The sequence below is a fragment of the Engraulis encrasicolus genome, chromosome 15, assembly GCF_034702125.1.
Source record: "Engraulis encrasicolus isolate BLACKSEA-1 chromosome 15, IST_EnEncr_1.0, whole genome shotgun sequence".
Classification (NCBI taxonomy): Eukaryota; Metazoa; Chordata; class Actinopteri; order Clupeiformes; family Engraulidae; genus Engraulis; species Engraulis encrasicolus.
Window position 1 is genome coordinate 8,680,540 of NC_085871.1, and position 17,028 is coordinate 8,697,567.

A 17,028-nucleotide genomic window follows, 5' to 3' on the forward strand; every position below is an offset into this window, starting at 1 on the left:
GATGCAATGCAGGTCGAGATTTCTCGAGGTTGATCTCAGGTGGAAGTATATTACAACGAGTTCCCAAGATGACGTTTTCAGTGACAGCACACGCATCACCAACATGACGCCCATGCACGCAACTGGCATAAATATCACAAATGCTAAAATGTCATCTTGTAAATCACTATTAACAACACCAGTTAATGTCATTCAATTGCAGATGCACATACTATGTCAGTAATGCTGGTCTCTGACTGTTCAACTTAGCCTACTTCAGCTAAAATGATGTCGTGGATGTGGAGGCTCAAGTGGAGGTGAAAAAAAGAAAAGAGAACAAAAACAAAACACGCATGATTCCCAATTGTTCATGGTACGAATACAGCTCTTATGAGGAGCTGCATGCATGCTGCAGGTGTTTGAGGACTTTCATCATTGATTAAATCATAAAGTTAAACATGTATTGCTCTACGAATAGCGAATATGTCACCATATCTCATTGATCTTCATTGTTTTTCATTGTGTTGCTTTCCATGATTACAATGACCCTAAACATACACCTAAGGCCAAAGTTGATTTTCTGGAGAGGTGAGAGTGATTCAGTGATTAAGTATGACACCCGATCTGCGTATTGGAAGTGTTTTGAAGTGACTTATCTGCTCATTTTCACATTATGTTCGATAGGCGACAAAACTTTTGTCTTGTGAAAATCTGCCCTGTCTGTGTTCAATAAAGGGTCAATCTTTCTTTGGTGCATGAAATGTATTTTTGTACATACATTTTCATTCGGGAGGGTTGTAGCTTTCATATGAGTGACTTCTGAAGCCAAGTGATTAATTGAAAGTCAGGTTATTAGCTGTTATTCCAAACAGATGGGTAGGCGACAACTCTTTTGGAGACGGGTGTATATGGATATACAGAGGTTAGACAATGAAATTGAAATACCTGTCATTTTAGTGTGGGAAGTTTCATGGATAACTTGGACCGCCCTGATGGCCAGTCTTCAATAATTGCACATTGCACCAGTAAGAGCAAGAGTTCTCAAGATTCAATTAACAGGGTAAGAGCAAAGTTTTGCTCAAAATATTGTAATGCACACAATATTATGAGTGACATATCCGAGTTAAAAAAAGGAGCAATTCTTGGTGCGCGTGGTGTTGGTGCATTTTTGACCATGGCTTTGAGAAGGATACAGCTGGGAGGGGCAGAGCTCACTTGCAAATGGGTGGGCATTACATTTAATTGTAAGGGGGGGTTGGCAGGCTTATGATGAGGTGAAGGGGGTGTTGAAAGGCTTATGGTGAGTCAAAGGGGAGTTTGTTCAAAAAAGGTTGAGAACCACTACTACATATTGGTTTGTCAACCACGAGTCTCCCAAACTTGAGTTCTTGCGGGCAAGCTCAGACAATCAGAATGACAAAATGACAAAACTATTTGCAGTACCTGGCTTACATCTGGTGAAGTTCAGAGCCATTGACCTGTGTGACACAGCAATGTACCTAAGTCTCTACCCATTTCGGTCAGCTCATGGGGCTTGAGAAGTCAAAAAGTTTGACTTCTAATTAGGGGTGGGCGGTATGGCCAAAAATTTATACCTCGGTATAATTTTAGCCACGGTATATATCACGGTATATATCACGGTATTGCACATTTGTGTATAAAATGATAAAATTAAGCGTTTTGTGGCAAAATGACCAAAAAACACAATTTTTTGCATTTTATTTTTGGAAATGACTTGTCAGACGTTGTTTTATCTATGTGGGAATTCTTGTCATTAAAATAATTTCAAAAAACATATTTTTAAACTTTTAATCTATAACTATAACTCTACATGAAATGCATTTTGCAATGCATTGCATTGCCCTATGCAAAAAACGTCTACTTCCCAAGTCTTGAAGGGGTTAAGCTACAGACACGCCCACACAGGAAGAGGGACGAGTGTCCAAATGAAGGAGACACATGGATTTTATTCAATATTAAATCGCTCATTGCACCTTTCTGGAGTTGTTGAAGCTCATTTGGAAATGTGTGCTTGAATCTGGGATTGTGCCAAACCTAATGTTGTAAGCTGTTACTGTTTCAATTGAAAGAAAAACGAACTTTCAGAGCCATCAATGAGACTAGCATTATTTACAATACAAGTCAATGGAAGCTATCACTTTAGCGCTAGCATGCTAACGGTGTTAGCGAAATCACGAACGTCATCATTTTCAACTGTGAATAATTAGTTTAGTCACCAACACCCAGTCAGATACCATGAATGATATTTTCTCAACTGGGCATAGTAACACACAGTTATTGAGGCTGGTGCAATGCCTTAAAATATAAGGCAACTAGTGTTAGCACATCTTTGTTACCTGCAATGAAATGAATAACTTGGGCTGTTAGCTAGTGAGCTTGCTTTTCATACAGCCTAAGTAATTTTACAGTCCAGAATCGAAATGTTTTGGCATCACATACAATTGCAAACAATTGTAGCCTACATTACACATTTTGTATTGTGTAGCTTTTTAATGAAATGCTTGTGCTGCTGTTGTTCCTCTGCTAGTGTGAGGCAAAGCTGGGCGGCTGTTCAAAACCAGAGCAATACTGCCATCTACAGGACGCAATGCGCTATGGCGGTAGACGGTATAAGACAAAATCTCTATCATGGATGAAAAAATACCGCACACGATATTATACCGCGGTTACCGCCCACCCCTACTTCTAATGGACTGATCAAACCCCTTTTCCGCCCCAGCCCGCCTTTCCCCAAGGTCAGACATATGCCATATCGTCGCTCTAGGATTATAAGGTTCTATCTGACATTTTGGTCGAAATTGAGTTATTGCCATAGACATATTATAGTAACACTGCTTTACATCCTAGAATATGTTTTGAAACGTTTTATGCATTTTTCACCGTTTAATCCTCAGAACCATAAGGTTCTATCTGCAAACCCGCACTTCAACTTAGAATTATAGGGTTCTATCTGACGCAATTGAACGTAGCAGCTTTGCAAAGCGGCTAATCAGCTGCTTTTTCGTTTGTTATGATACCAACGCATGTCTCCAGTCTCAGTGCTACCATTTCCTCGCAAAATCTTGCAAATATGAGCTTCTGTTTGCCATTCAAAGCAAGGATGGCGACTCCAATGCACCCCCGCTTATTTAATCAGCAAAAGGCGGAGCTATGCACCAAGTTGGACAGATCTTGCAACTTACGGTGACACTGATGTAGCCCACGTTAGAAAGTTGAAGTCGAAACACATTCAAAGAACAAACGTGGCAATTCTTAATCCCATGCTTGCCAATTAGCTGTGCTTACGTGAGGCAACATTAGGTTTTGCGTTGCGTTGGGTCAGAATTGCTCAAAAAGTAGCCAGTAGTAGGCTATCATGGACATGACCAAACTAGCTATCAATATTAGGCCTACCTTACGCGATGAGATGCCATCACAGTCGATTTTACTGAGCCAAGCAGTCCCTATTTATATGGGAAGGTATAATGACGGTAAACCTTACGTTACGCACGTGTTGTAGACTTGCAGTGTTCGTATTTGACCAAGTGCTCGCTGGTTGCGCATGGCGTACCAGCATGGTATTATCTAACCATTTAATATACTATGGCTTTGGGTCACTAATTATTATTATTTTTACACTTTTTGGTTCCCACTGCAATAATGGGACAAACGTTAAAATAAAATCTCTCTATCTAGCTAGCTCTATCTAATCTTGCCATGGCTAGCCTTTCCCAGGTGCCATCTGTGGAACAGGTGCTGTATATCCTATTGGACCTTTACTTTTTGGTAAATTAAGCTGATGTTAAGATTTTTTAGTGGCTTTTAGCATATTAGGCCTATTTATTAAGATAATGTTGTGGGCTCAATGATAGATTACACCGACCCACCCAGGCCAAGTGACCCAAGAACCAAGGGGGCCCTAAACCTCATCATCCACTTTTAAAACATTGTGCATATCATTATTCATTCCCTGAATGTGAAAAGCAGGTAGCCTACCTGTTGTAATTTATTATATGGAGCCCTGGAATAGTCTAACAAGTACACCTTTACTGCAGTAAATGCAATATGTTAGATACATACCTCCATACTATACAAAAACATTGACTGTAATGCACATTTGAATTGTATTGCAGTGCTGACAGATCTGTACCTGGTATATATTTTACAGTACATTACATAACAGTAGGCCCTCATCCAAAGGGACTTAGTACATGGTATTTGTACAGGGTATTGGCTATAGTCCCTGGAGAAGTAAGGGGTTAGGTTTCTTGCTCAAGGACATCTCAGCCAGGGAGTGAGATGGTGGGATTTGAACCTGTAACAATTAGTCTCCTTAACCACTTGGCCAGGGGTGGAGAAACTTTTGCATCTGTACTATGAACACAAATCAGGATTTCCCCCTGCACTTTAGGCCTATATTGAAGGCGGCCACCTTCACAACAGACCCCACCTTCACTAGGTCCCCTGAAAATGCAACTTAATTGTATTGCAAATGTAATTCCTAAGAATACTTTACAAAATATGTCATATTTCATGTGAAGCTGCATAACATTAAAAGTATATCGGGCCCGGATAAGATGATTACGGCCCTTGGGACATAGGTTCTCCACCACACTGGGCCATGGGCCATTCTGATATTGTGTTAAAATTTGACTTCCCCCCCCCTCATTTTCTTGGGGGACAAGCCCCTGAACCCCTAATAACCAAGGGTTTCTAATATCTAGGTTAAACTCTATCTAACTACGGGTATTGTATAAATACATACAATATAGGCTACATATAGGCCTTCAGTGGCCTGAAATCTCCAAATGCCAATTCATATTCTTTAAATAGTGTTGTTACAACCATTGTATTAGTAATCTATGAGTTTTGTTCCGAAATCATTGTTAATTTCTATGTTTTGGTAGATAGAACCCTATAATTCTAAAAACATTTTGCGGTAAGGTTCTATCTGCATTCTACCTGTTTAAAAAACACCACTTCCCAAAGTTCAATGATTTAAATATTTCAGATTTAGAGTTCATTTAAGGTGTCTTTAACTCTAGTGTATCAAATTAACATTTTCCATATACCAATTATGATCTACAGACTGCCCCAATTATACAGTGCAAAATCGCATCTTACAGCAATACATACAGTGGCCTGCAATCTCCAAATACCACTTAATTTTCTTTAAACAGTGTTGTTACAATTATTTTATTAGTAATCTATGAGTTTTGTTCAGAAATTATTGTTAATTCTGATGTTTTGGTAGATAGAACCTTATAATCCTAAAAACATTTTGCGATTTCAGTGCAATAAGGTTCTATCTACATTTTACCTGTTTTAAAAAACACCACTTCCAAATGTTAGATGATTTTAATATTTTAGATTTACAGTTCATTGAAGGTGTCTTTGAGTCTAGTGTATCAAACAAACCTATTCCATATGCCACTTCTGATCTACAGAGTGCAAAATCTTTAAACCTCAATATCTCAGAACTGGTCAAAAGTCAGATAGAACCCTATAATCCTAAGGCGACGATATCTCAAAATTAATGATAACCAATAGTGGGGTTGTCCGCTTCTCTTGGCAAGCGATTTCTGAGTTGTGTGCATGCAAATATATGTTATTATTTGGACTAAACATTACAAGACAAGTTGCATTTCCGAGATTGCAGCCACTTTGGGCGCGGTGCAGCAATAGGGTTGACTGCGCACCTTCTGCCTCGGTTCTCGTCAAATAAGTAAGGGGCACACTGGAGTCCATTACCTAGTCTCGCACATAAACTAAAAAAAAACATTTCTTTCCTGCCGAAAATGAGTGGTCTTATGACTCCAATTCAAATCTTTATTATAAATTCGCTCAATTCGCTTAATTGAAATCCCGAGCAATTGTGAAACAGAATCAGGAATTAGCTCGGCTCGCCCCGTTCACTTCCATTCAAATTTTTAGCGAGTTAAGGCCCCATAGTTCTAAAGAAGAAGGGTGTGACTCGGGTACATTACATTACATTGCACTTAGCTGACGCTTTCCTTTATTCAAAGCGACTTACAGTTATTATTTTTCAGGGTATTGGTTACAGTCCCTGGAGCAATGTGGGGTTAGGTGCCTTGCTCAAGGGCACTTCAGCCATGGATGGAGGTGTAGGGAGAGGTCAACCCCTAGATTGAAAGACCAACTCTCTAACCACTAGGCCACGGCTGCCCCCATAGTGGCTCATGGAGCCTTTGCCACACAGATTGCCAGTGACATACTGCAGTTCCACTAGTTCCAGGAAGTAGGCAGAGACGGTGCGCGGTGTGCGTAAATGTTATTTGTTTCTACTTCATCTTTGCTTGTTATTTAGTGGCTCTGTGTTGGTCTCTAGCAACCAGAAAAGCTGCTGCCTAAAACTATTTGAATCTACGTGAATCACGTCACCAAACGACTTCCTGTTCCCCGCTAATCACAACTCTGAGTTCCATGGCTCTGGGTGGGTCAACGTCCATTCCCCGTACAGGCCCACAGGGAAGCTGACGCAGGGGGAACAAAGAGGTCTGTTGTCCCGGGCCCAGGTAGACATGGGGCCCAGAATTGGGTCCTCAGTACATTGAATGAATTGAGCGGGGGAAGGTGGGTGGGGGCTTTCAAATGGATTTGTCCTGGGCCTGGCAAAAGCGCTCGGTGGTCTTGCAGGCCCCTGCCTGGTGCCTTTTAAGGTGCGTTGCTGTATAAAAACGTAGTCCGCACTGGTCACACTGGTGGGGCCTCTCTCCGCTGTGAATGAGCAGGTGTGTCCTGAGGTTTCCTGCGATGGAAAAGCTTTTCCCGCACTGTCCGCACTGATGCCGTTTGACTCCGGTGTGAGAAAGCATGTGTTGCTTGAGATTCCCCGCGATCGCAAAGCTTTTCCCGCACTGTCCGCATTGGTGGCGCTTGTCTCCGGAGTGCGTGAGCTGGTGCACCTTGAGATTCCCTCCTCGTGAAAAGCGCTTGCCACACTGTAGGCAGTGATACGGCTTCTCTCCCGTGTGAGTGCGCTTGTGCGCTCGGAGACTCGACGCCTGCGAAAACGTGTTTCCGCACTGACCACAGCGATAGGGCCGGTCCCCAGTGTGAGTGATCTTGTGCTGCTTCAGGTTCCACTCGTGAGCAAAGCCCCTGCCACACAATATACAACAGAAGGGCTTATCTCCTGTGTGGACCAGCTGGTGCTTGTTCAAACCTTCCTTTCTGGAGAAGGTTTTTGCACACAGGGGGCACTGATACGGACTCCCTTGATGGAGCCGCTCGTGTGCTCTCAGATTCCGCTTGTTATTGAAGCTCTTGTCACAAATGGAACATTTCAGATGTTTCGTTGTTGTAGTCTCCGGGAGGGCTGCAGACGAAGACGGTTGGGATCCGTCGTCTATCTCTGAACCAAAAGACACACACACAAAAAAAATCTGAAAACCTTCACAAATATTATGGCACATTGGTCCAGCAAAGCGTATACATATAGACTAGCATCTGGCCTCAATTACAGAATTACCAGAGACTTTAACCTCATTGGGCAATAAGAGTAGAAGTCACTGAGATCTTCTGCCGGAAGATTTAGGATTGTGTTAAAACTTATCTTAAAACACATCAATACCCTGTAAGTACTGTAACTGTAAGTCGCTTTGAATAAAAGCGTAAACTAAGCTGAAATGTAATATAATCTATACATATTCAAGACATGAAATAGGACACATTTCCAAGTGAATGAGAGCATAAGAGTACTTGAAGAGAGCTAGACACATATGGATCGTGTAGCTGATGAAGAAAACTTTATTCATTTAAGTCCAAGCCTTGTGTGTGTGTGTGTTTGTGTGCAATGTCTTACCAGTTTTGGGTTTTTCTTCATCTTTCTCAGTCTTGCAGTCTTGTGTCCTTTTCCATGGCTGATGTGTAGCTGATGAAGAAAACTTTATTCATTTAAGTCCAAGCCTTGTGTGTGTGTGTGTGTGTGTGTGTGTGTGTGTGTGTGTGTGTGTGTGTGTGTGTGTGTGTGTGTGTGTGTGTGTGTGTGTGTGTGTGTGTGTGTGTGTGTGTGTGTGTGCAATGTCTTACCAGTTTTGGGTTTTTCTTCATCTTTCTCAGTCTTGCAGTCTTGTGTCCTTTTCCATGCTTGTGTTGCACAGCAGTCCACCAGTTGCACTGATAATCTCAGAGATTTGGTCAGGGACGGTGGATGGGACTGGCTCATCCAAGAGCTGACTACTGGAGCCCTGTCTGAGCTGACTTCTGGAGCCATGTCAGATTGTACATCTTCTTCCTAAATCCCTCCAATGAAAGGCAGGACACAAAGACCAATCGTTTAGAATCTAATATTCTTGTAATATACTCACAAAACACTAAAATGTAATTTTCCGGAGATATTTTTCATGCTGCATCAGAGTGACACTGAGGTTTGGATACAGTCTTGTGCCACAAATTAAATCACTGAGTCAAATGCATGTTTCAACTAAATTCATCTAAATCCAAAAGTTAGCCTAATCATTTTTCAAAAAAGCAAATTGTGACTTTACCTGCGCTGCTTCAGTTTTAATGTCTGCCGAGGGGTCAGACGCAGCATTGTCGTCATCATCAGCAGCAAGATAATCTTCTTCCTCTTTAATGCCAGTAACTACATTCTGCAGTGGACCATCCTCCTCGTTCTGCAAAATGTATAGAAAAGCTACAATTTTATCCACAAAAGTGTGTGTGTGTGTGTGTGTGTGTGTGTGTGTGTGTGTGTGTGTGTGTGTGTGTGTGTGTGTGTGTGTGTGTGTGTGTGTGTGTGCGTGTGAATGAGACAAACCCTGTGGGTTTACCATCACTGGGCTGGCTCCCCAAAGCGGGATGCACTACCATGTTTCAGTTTCAGGCAGTTTCTGGTCACTCCTGAAAATTGCAGCAAAACTGCAACCGTTACATCTGTCTAATCTTACTAAATCTTAAAGTCGCCCTCTGCTGTTTGTACAAGTTCAGTGGTGACTGTGGAATGCCTGTTCATAAACCACTTGGTCAAAAAGCATGCTTCAATTCAATACAAACATGCCTGATCATTTCAGTCAAACAATGTCAATAGTGACTCTACCTGCAGCAGCTCAGCTTTGATGTCTGCAGATGTGGAGGTGGCCAGGTCAGTGGGGGCGGCAGTTTCATCTACAAGATGAGACAAGCAGAGATTCTTTAAGTATAGAGATATGCCAATGTAATAGGTTGCTATGGGCACCTAACATGACCAGGTTCCGGTCTGCCTAAAGGGGCGTGTCATAATACTCCTAGCATTGAATAGAACAGTCCTTAGGTCTGCCTAGGTCTGCCTAAAGGGGGATTTCCCCCCCAATAATAGAACCCGGAAACAATAGGCCAATGGAACCTCTCTCTCTCTACTCTCTCTGCCGAAAGGAATTGCCGTGCAGACCGGACCGGCCATTCGTCAGGACTGTTTTGTCAGAGATTCGTTAAGTATATAGAGATATGCCAATGTAGGTTGCTATGGGCACCTAACATGACCAGGTTCCGGTCTGCCTAAAGGGGCGTGTCATAATACTCCTGGCATTGAATAGAACAGTCCTTAGGTCTGCCTAGGTCTGCCTAAAGGGGGATTTCCCCCCCCCCCCCCCTTGCAATAATAGAACCCGGAAACAATGGGCCAATGGAACCTCTGAGACAAGTGCAGACAGAGGAGACTAAAATGGACATGGTCATGGTCAGCAGCACAGTGGTCAGTTCTCTAAATTCATTTTGCATCCCTGGCCTGAGCAACACCCCTTAACACACATTTTAGCTAATAAATGTCTAAGCCCTTTTTGGGCAAAAGTACCCTCAGCCTATAAAAACCTAAATATCTCATAAGCACATAAAAACACGAAATGACTGGTATTTCAAAGCCAAGACCCTCCTCTTGCATTAGCATGAGTTAATTCAGCCCAAACATATCCACATTTTTATGTAAAAAATCTCAAATCTCAAGAGCCTGAATGCAGCATCCATGTCGCTCCAGGCGCCTAGGTCAATGCAGCGTATATAATACGTAGCATCAGGCTTATATGGGTTAAGGAAGGACAGGAGACACATTACACAGTAACCCACAACCACAGATACAGGTATAGGCAAGCAAGATACCTTACGTTAAGTTACGACATCTTATGTTAAGCCCAAGGGGAGGTAGATAAGACAAGATATGTACTGCCGTATCCAAAAGTGTTGTCGCCTATCCATCTGTTTGGAATAACTGATTTGCTAATAACCTGACTTTCAATTATTCACTTGGCTTCAGAAGTCACTCATATGAAAGCTACAACCCTCCCGAATGAAGTTTTATGTACAAAAATAAATGTCATGCACCAAAGAAAGATTGACCCTTTAATGAACACAGACAGGGCAGAATATGATAAAAGAAACATGGTGCATAAAGTGAACCATGGTAGGGATACAGCTCTTATGATGAGCTGCATGCATGCTGCAGGTGTTTGAGGGCTTTTATCATTGATTAAATCATGAAGTTAAAAATGTATTGCTCTACGAATAGCAAATATGTCACCATCTTTCATTGACCTTCATTGCTTTTCATTGTGTTGCTTTCCATGATTACAACGACCCTAAACATACACCTGAGGCCAAAGTTGATTTTCTGGAGAGGTGTGAGTGATTCAGTGATTAAGAATGACACCCGAGCTGCGTATTCAAAGTGTTTTGAAGTGATTTATCTGCTCATTTTCACATTATGTTCGATAGGCGACAAAACTTCTGTCTTGTGAAAATCTGCCCTGTCTGTGTTTATTAAAGGGTCAATCTTTCTTTGGTGCATGAAATTTATTTTTGTACATAAAACTTCATTCAGGAGGGTTGTAGCTGAGTGACTTCTGAAGCCAAGTGATTAATTGAAAGTCAGGTTATTAGCTGTTATTCCAAACAGATGGATAGGCGACAAAACTTTTGGAGACGGCGGTAGATAGCGTATGTAGTAGGGATGCAAATGATCGANTAATTCATTAATCATTCGTTGATAGCCTTATCGATCGACTTACGATTAATTGATAAGCAGCGTTTTCCCCCCAAACTCTCAATGTTTCTAAAAAATAAAACCCTACGAAATCTAAAAATTTTAATTAAAAATTGAGATAAAATACCACATTTAAATTAATTCTATTTCAATTCTTTAATCCAAAGGTGATTTAAATATTCCCACTATTCACACCCCTCTTCACACACACTCTTCATATGCCCATTTCACCTGGGTCTCTTGTCAGTTGAATTGTCGATTAATTGTTATTAATGTTTTTTTAATCGATTAATGCATTGATCGATTAAAGTCGATTAATCGTTTGCATCCCTAGTATGTAGATACGAAAGTTAGTACTCCAACTTATGGAGTACAAAGCACAAATGAAACCTGTACCCATCAACTGTTACGAGAAAAAACATCTAATGGCCACATTTTTGCATAAGCCAGGTTGTAACATATTACTTATATTTAATATGTTGGGCTTGTTTACTACTATGTGTGTGTAAAAATCATACCAGACTGAGTACACTGATATTCATCAGCAGCACCATCATCATCAGCAGCAGGAACAGCGTAATGGCCTTCCTTTTTAATGCCAGTTTCCTGTTGACCACCCTCGTTTTTCTGCAAAACATGCAGCAACCACAAGAAGAACAGTATTATGTATCTGTGTGTGAGCAAGAGGTGGGTTTGTTTGTTTGTTTACATTTATGGCCAAGTATGCAGCTGTTGTGGCTATTTCATGGCCAGTACAGGTAATAAAATTCCCTTCACATTAAAAATCAACAATGAGCGAGAGGTGGGAGTCAAAGAGAGGGGGAGAATGTGGGTTTACATACCACCACGTTGGACTTGCTCTCCCCATCCTGCCGTCCTTCAGTCACTTCCTGATTCGTGCTGCAGGAGACACAGATCTCAGAGGTCACAGTTCAAAAGTGAAAGTGGATGCCGATATTCAATCAAGGCTCCATGCTGCTACTACAGGTGCAACTTTCATTTTGTATGTGTGTTTGTGTGTACATCATGGTCAAGTCAGTGTTACAAAGATGGCTGTCGAGTGCAACGCCTATAGAGTGACTTCACTTATGCCCTTTTGTGTGCATGTGTGTGTGTGCATGTGTGCGCGCGTGCGTGTATGTATGCGTGTGTGTGTACCTGTGACTATTCCATTGACTCTGCTTCAGCTGATGACGCAGGCTTCTCCCGTCATGCTCAAGCAAAGAAATACTCTGCAAAAAAAGAAAAACAGACACAATACATCCATCCATACCCAATGTACCTTACAATTGAAGAAGATACTATTAGGACCCCTTCTTAAATTAGACATCACTCTTGATTTCTCACTGAGAGTGACCATTATTAACAAGTTTCTGTTATCCTGGAAACAAATACACTGTGGAGATACATGTCCAATAAGTTGAAATTGGTTTTAATTGTTACACTGCGTTTAAGCTTTTTTTCCAAGATCAAAATAAAAAAAATATAAGCCCCCTGATCATTAATAGTCAATCTTAGTTGTTTGTTTCAGGTAAATCGGTTTAAGCAGAGCGGAACCTATTCACATTTTGCACCCATAGCAACCCATTGGCGTATCTCTATATATTAGAATGTCTAATACAGCCTTCAACTGTACATCCATAAAAACACACATAATGACTGCATGTTAACGTAATTTCTCCCTCTCTTAGGTTGTTACCTATGTAATAAATAACAGGGGATGTATTACTTTTCACAAGAGAGTTAGGTCGGGGCAGTAAACCAGCACGTCATTTATTCCCTATTGCAATGGATACAACTATAATTTACACATAGGGAAAAGAAAATGATGGAATCGGGTTGAAGTACTGTACAACAAAGTTATCACTTCACACTTCACTTTCACTAAACTGGACCAATTTAAAGGGGAAGTTGGCATCCGTGCAGAAATATATACAGTACACACATACTTGATTGGCTTGTGTTAGCGAGATGTCTTTGCCCTTCAGTCGTCTCTGCATCTCTTGTCGCAGGATTCCCCGGTCATGCTTCATCAAGGCAATAGTCTGCAAAAAAACAAACACAATACATCCCACAGTCACTCAATTTACCTCCGTAAAAGCACACTATGAATGTAGCATAGTTACGCCTTTATTTGACAGGACAGTCGAAGACGATGACAGGAAGCGAAAGGGACAGAGAGCCAGGGGAGGATTGGGAAATGACCCTGGCAGGACTCCAACTTTTGGCATGCAAGCCCAAATGTAGGGGTGTTAAGAAATTCTCTGCATGTATTATTAAAAATATAAGCTTTCTGTTCTGTGAGCTCTTGCTGTGAGTTATGTGACATCTGTACTAGGAGGAGACTTCTCTCCCAGGGTTGTCTCAGACAAGTTAGCACTTTGCTGAACTATGACCTTGGATGTTTAGGCTACGTGGAAGCTATACATCACAGAACGACGCCATTGTCGGAACAAGGGACAGACAGAGACCATATATAGTTCTACATATGCATGATAGGAAAGATGACGTTAGTATTTAGTTGTTAGATCATGTCATGGACTGTGGGGCTGGGACTGGTTAAATAGGCTTGTTTTTGTATACACTTCAGGACTTGCTGGGTGGTTCATGTCCCCACGCAGTAACTCCTCCGGCCGTTAAACAATAAAATCTGCTCGCAGATTTTAAATGCTACCTCTGTTTCTGTGTGTGTTCTTTCAGGTCAATTTGATAAGGTAATACAGTGAAATTGTTAAGGTGATATAGTGAATTTATTCAGAAGGGGGCTTAGTGTGCTGCACCACAGCGCCCCCTGATTAATTATTTTTCACCAGAGAGTTAGTGTAACGGAGGCCAACGCGCAGAGTGTGACGTGGAACATTAGTAAAACCTCCCTCCTGAAGTGTCATACAGTATTGGTAGCGCTGAGCTATTGGACTGGTCCTTTAGCTAAGTGGTATTGTGCTGTGCCTCCCATGCCTCAACTGATGCATTGACTAGGAGCTGGCGGATTCGAGCCCCGAATGGCAAACTACACAGGAAAACCTCCGTTACACAAGGCCAGGGCAATAAACCAGCAGCCTAATTTATTCCCTACTGAAATTTTGGAGTGCATCAAATTCCCTTTGAAGCCAAAACTAGCAGTCAAGTTATCACTTTCACATCACTTTAGTTACACAAAACCAGACCAATTTTAGGGGAGAGGGTGTGGAAGTTGGTGTGCATGCAGACACACACACACACACACGCACACGCACACGCACACGCACACGCACACGCACACACGCGCACACGCGCACACACACACACACACACACACACACACACACACACACACACACACCTGGTTGGCTTCTGCTAGTGAGTTGTGTTTGTCCCTCAGTTGTTTCTGTAGTTCATCCACCTGGAGCTTCAGCTGCTGGTTTGCCTCCTCCAGCGCTGATAGGCTCCCTACATTCTCAAACGCTCTCTCAGCTTTCTCTTCCAGGCGCTGGATTAACATGCACAGAGCCGAGTTCCTCTGGACCTCATTCTGATTGAAACACACCATTGTGTCACCATTATCAATATATTTCCCTAAAGTGAGACTTGCTCATTATGAGATCAAGGGGTGCATTTCTCAAAAGAGTTGTTAGCCTGTCAACAACTTCGGTAGTAGCCAATGGGAAAATGCATTGAAAACACCAAAGCAATGTAGTAAGCAACTTTGGTTTTGAGAAATGCACCCCAGGTCTCTCCACAGCCAAGATATATAAGAGCCAAATGTAAGACTTTTTCTAGATCTCAAATGGTGCCCTTGTGCACTTCGGGCACCATGTTTCAGTGTGTAGTCAATACGCCATACAGACTGAAATATAGTACCTGAAGTGCACAAGTGCGCCATTTGAGATCCAGCATTTATGTTTTATGTTATTAAGCATACTAACCTGTTCTTTTCTGAGGACACCAAGCAAGGGTTACCTACCTGCCATGCTTTTGTGATGAGTTCGCTGGCCCTCTCAAAGTCACTGCAGGCTTGATGGTGACTTGCATCAACATGTTGTTTAATTTCACTAATCTACAAGCAAATACAATACATGTTATGGTTCTACGCCACTGTAGTTGCGTCAGAGACAGTTTAGATTAGCTCTGGTTGCGTCTTTGAAAGGATACAGTAGGTATCCAGGGGTCTTAAAAGATAATCAAATAGTGTCCCAGTAACCTAATGGGTTCTGCTTGTAGCTGACTGTGGGATGAATAGGTTGGACATACAGGGGAAAAAACCCTCAAGATCTTTAATCATGTTCCGTCCACTTACCTCAAACTCCATTGTTCTGGTGTTGCGCAGGGAGTTCAAGACATGGACCAAGAAGACACTAAAATGATATGGTTTGCAACATTTAGATTTACTTAATGTTACAATGCCAAGGAATTGAAACTGTATATTTAAATAGACAATGGCATGATGATCTTAAAAACAAGTATCCATTTTCATTCCCTGTTCACAACGCAATAAAGCCAGAACGCTATCACCTCAGTTCACTCACTCCAGCGAAATGAAAACAAACCACTTTAACGTGTCATTTCATGCTGAACACCTCATTAAATCAATTTTACCCACCTTTCAGCTTGTCGTATGTTGAAGCTGGGAGAGAAAGCAAGAGGCAAAAGCCCTAAAATGCTCTAGTAAAAAGGTGTCTTCTCTTGTTTGTTATGGTGCAAGCAGGAAGCCAGGAGCTGAGACTGACTGTGAAGCTGGCGACACTAGCAAAACGATCAACACACGCTGCCCCATTCTTTTCCAAATTAAAAGTCCTTGGAGTGTTTCTAGTTATTTTCTATTTTCAGTTTATTTCCAGAATGTACAGTTGCATTGCTGCCCACTCAGAAATGTCATATTTTTCATGAAAATTTAGTTCCACTTCCAAGTTCCTCAGTAGTCATTTTGGTTTGGAACTGTAAACTTTTCATACTCATATATCAATGGATTCATACTATGAATACGCCTCTTTTGGCTGCAAAACCTACTAGATAGATCAGTAAATTAGTTTATTTTCTTAGTAAATATTGAATACAAAAATCATAAAAACAAACAGCCTACTGAAATGATGAAATAAAATAGAGCATGAACCTTGCCACGTGGATAACTGACTCTAATGACTCCATGTAGGCCTACATCAACTGAATGTGGCACATATTAGGCTTGCCATAGTAGGCCTAATGACTGTACAGTAGTTGATTTACTGTATTTATTAAAGGGGGGGGGGGGGTAACTCACTGGTAGAGTGTCTGCATTACAGTGGAACAACTGGTGCAACAATGTCACACCATGTAAGCCTACAGAATATTTACTTCCACTTTTACTTTTGACACCTGTGCATACAAGTTTTTGATTTCACAGCAAAAACAAATGTTTGTTTTAGGCCATACCATTCAAATGGCATCTCCACAGACACATTCTGCATTAGCGTTTCTCAACAGGGGCTCTATAGTCCCCCAAGAGGCAATGGGGAGCAATTAGTTGCAGATGGGGGACAAAAGTCCTTTTTTTTAAGATGAGGTCAAGGGGCCATTTGTTAAAAAAGGTTGAGAACCACTGTTCTATATTAATACTTGCTCTGACCAAATTAATGTGGAAATAACTTGGAATTAGTTATCAACAAAACACATTCCCACATAATTCTGCATAGCAAGCGCCTCATCTCAAGTGCCTCACGTGTTCCTGAAAAGTAAAATCACAGAATCGTGAAGTGGTGTTAATCCTCTATTCTGAGTAGTCTGCAATGCAAAAGAGCAGCCCTCATCTTTTTTATGTTTGCTGCTGTATTTGGCCAATTTGGATTTCGAATGGCCGTCTATGGGCATGGCTATACATTTGTTCTTAAAACCACCCTAAACATTTGTTTTCAAGTATGTTCAACTGACCAAGTGTTCAGTGTAATTCCCTGGTGTAATTCCCTGGTGTTGTAGCAAAACATGAATTCTTGTGGATTTTATTTGGCACTTTGTAAATTCGTTGTTTCCATTCACAAAATTCAAAATAAAAGATGACAGAAGCCATGGTTCGACTCAAACCTGGGAATAAGACTCAAACCTGGGTCGCCATATTACATTAG

At 41.5% G+C, this 17,028-nt stretch overlaps 2 protein-coding genes across 2 annotated transcripts; both read right to left on the reverse strand.

The window, feature by feature from the left end:
• Positions 1 to 6,260: 6,260 nt before the first annotated feature.
• Positions 6,261 to 8,239, reverse strand: LOC134463743 (zinc finger protein 239-like). The gene is made up of 3 exons (XM_063216983.1): positions 8,032 to 8,239; positions 7,805 to 7,873; positions 6,261 to 7,354 (listed from the first exon to the last, which is right to left on the reverse strand). The coding sequence occupies exons 1-3, from the start codon at positions 8,213 to 8,215 to the stop codon at positions 6,588 to 6,590; spliced, it is 1,020 nt and encodes a 339-aa protein (XP_063073053.1). The 5' UTR covers positions 8,216 to 8,239; the 3' UTR covers positions 6,261 to 6,587.
• A 104-nt stretch (positions 8,240 to 8,343) lies between these two features.
• LOC134464805 (uncharacterized) lies at positions 8,344 to 15,646 on the reverse strand. Its single transcript, XM_063218148.1, has 11 exons — positions 15,534 to 15,646; positions 15,231 to 15,288; positions 14,898 to 14,990; positions 14,277 to 14,465; positions 12,904 to 12,999; positions 12,113 to 12,186; positions 11,797 to 11,854; positions 11,473 to 11,581; positions 9,041 to 9,108; positions 8,490 to 8,618; positions 8,344 to 8,364 (listed from the first exon to the last, which is right to left on the reverse strand). The coding sequence occupies exons 2-11, from the start codon at positions 15,240 to 15,242 to the stop codon at positions 8,344 to 8,346; spliced, it is 849 nt and encodes a 282-aa protein (XP_063074218.1). The 5' UTR covers positions 15,243 to 15,288; positions 15,534 to 15,646.
• Between the last annotated feature and the right edge of the window lie 1,382 nt (positions 15,647 to 17,028).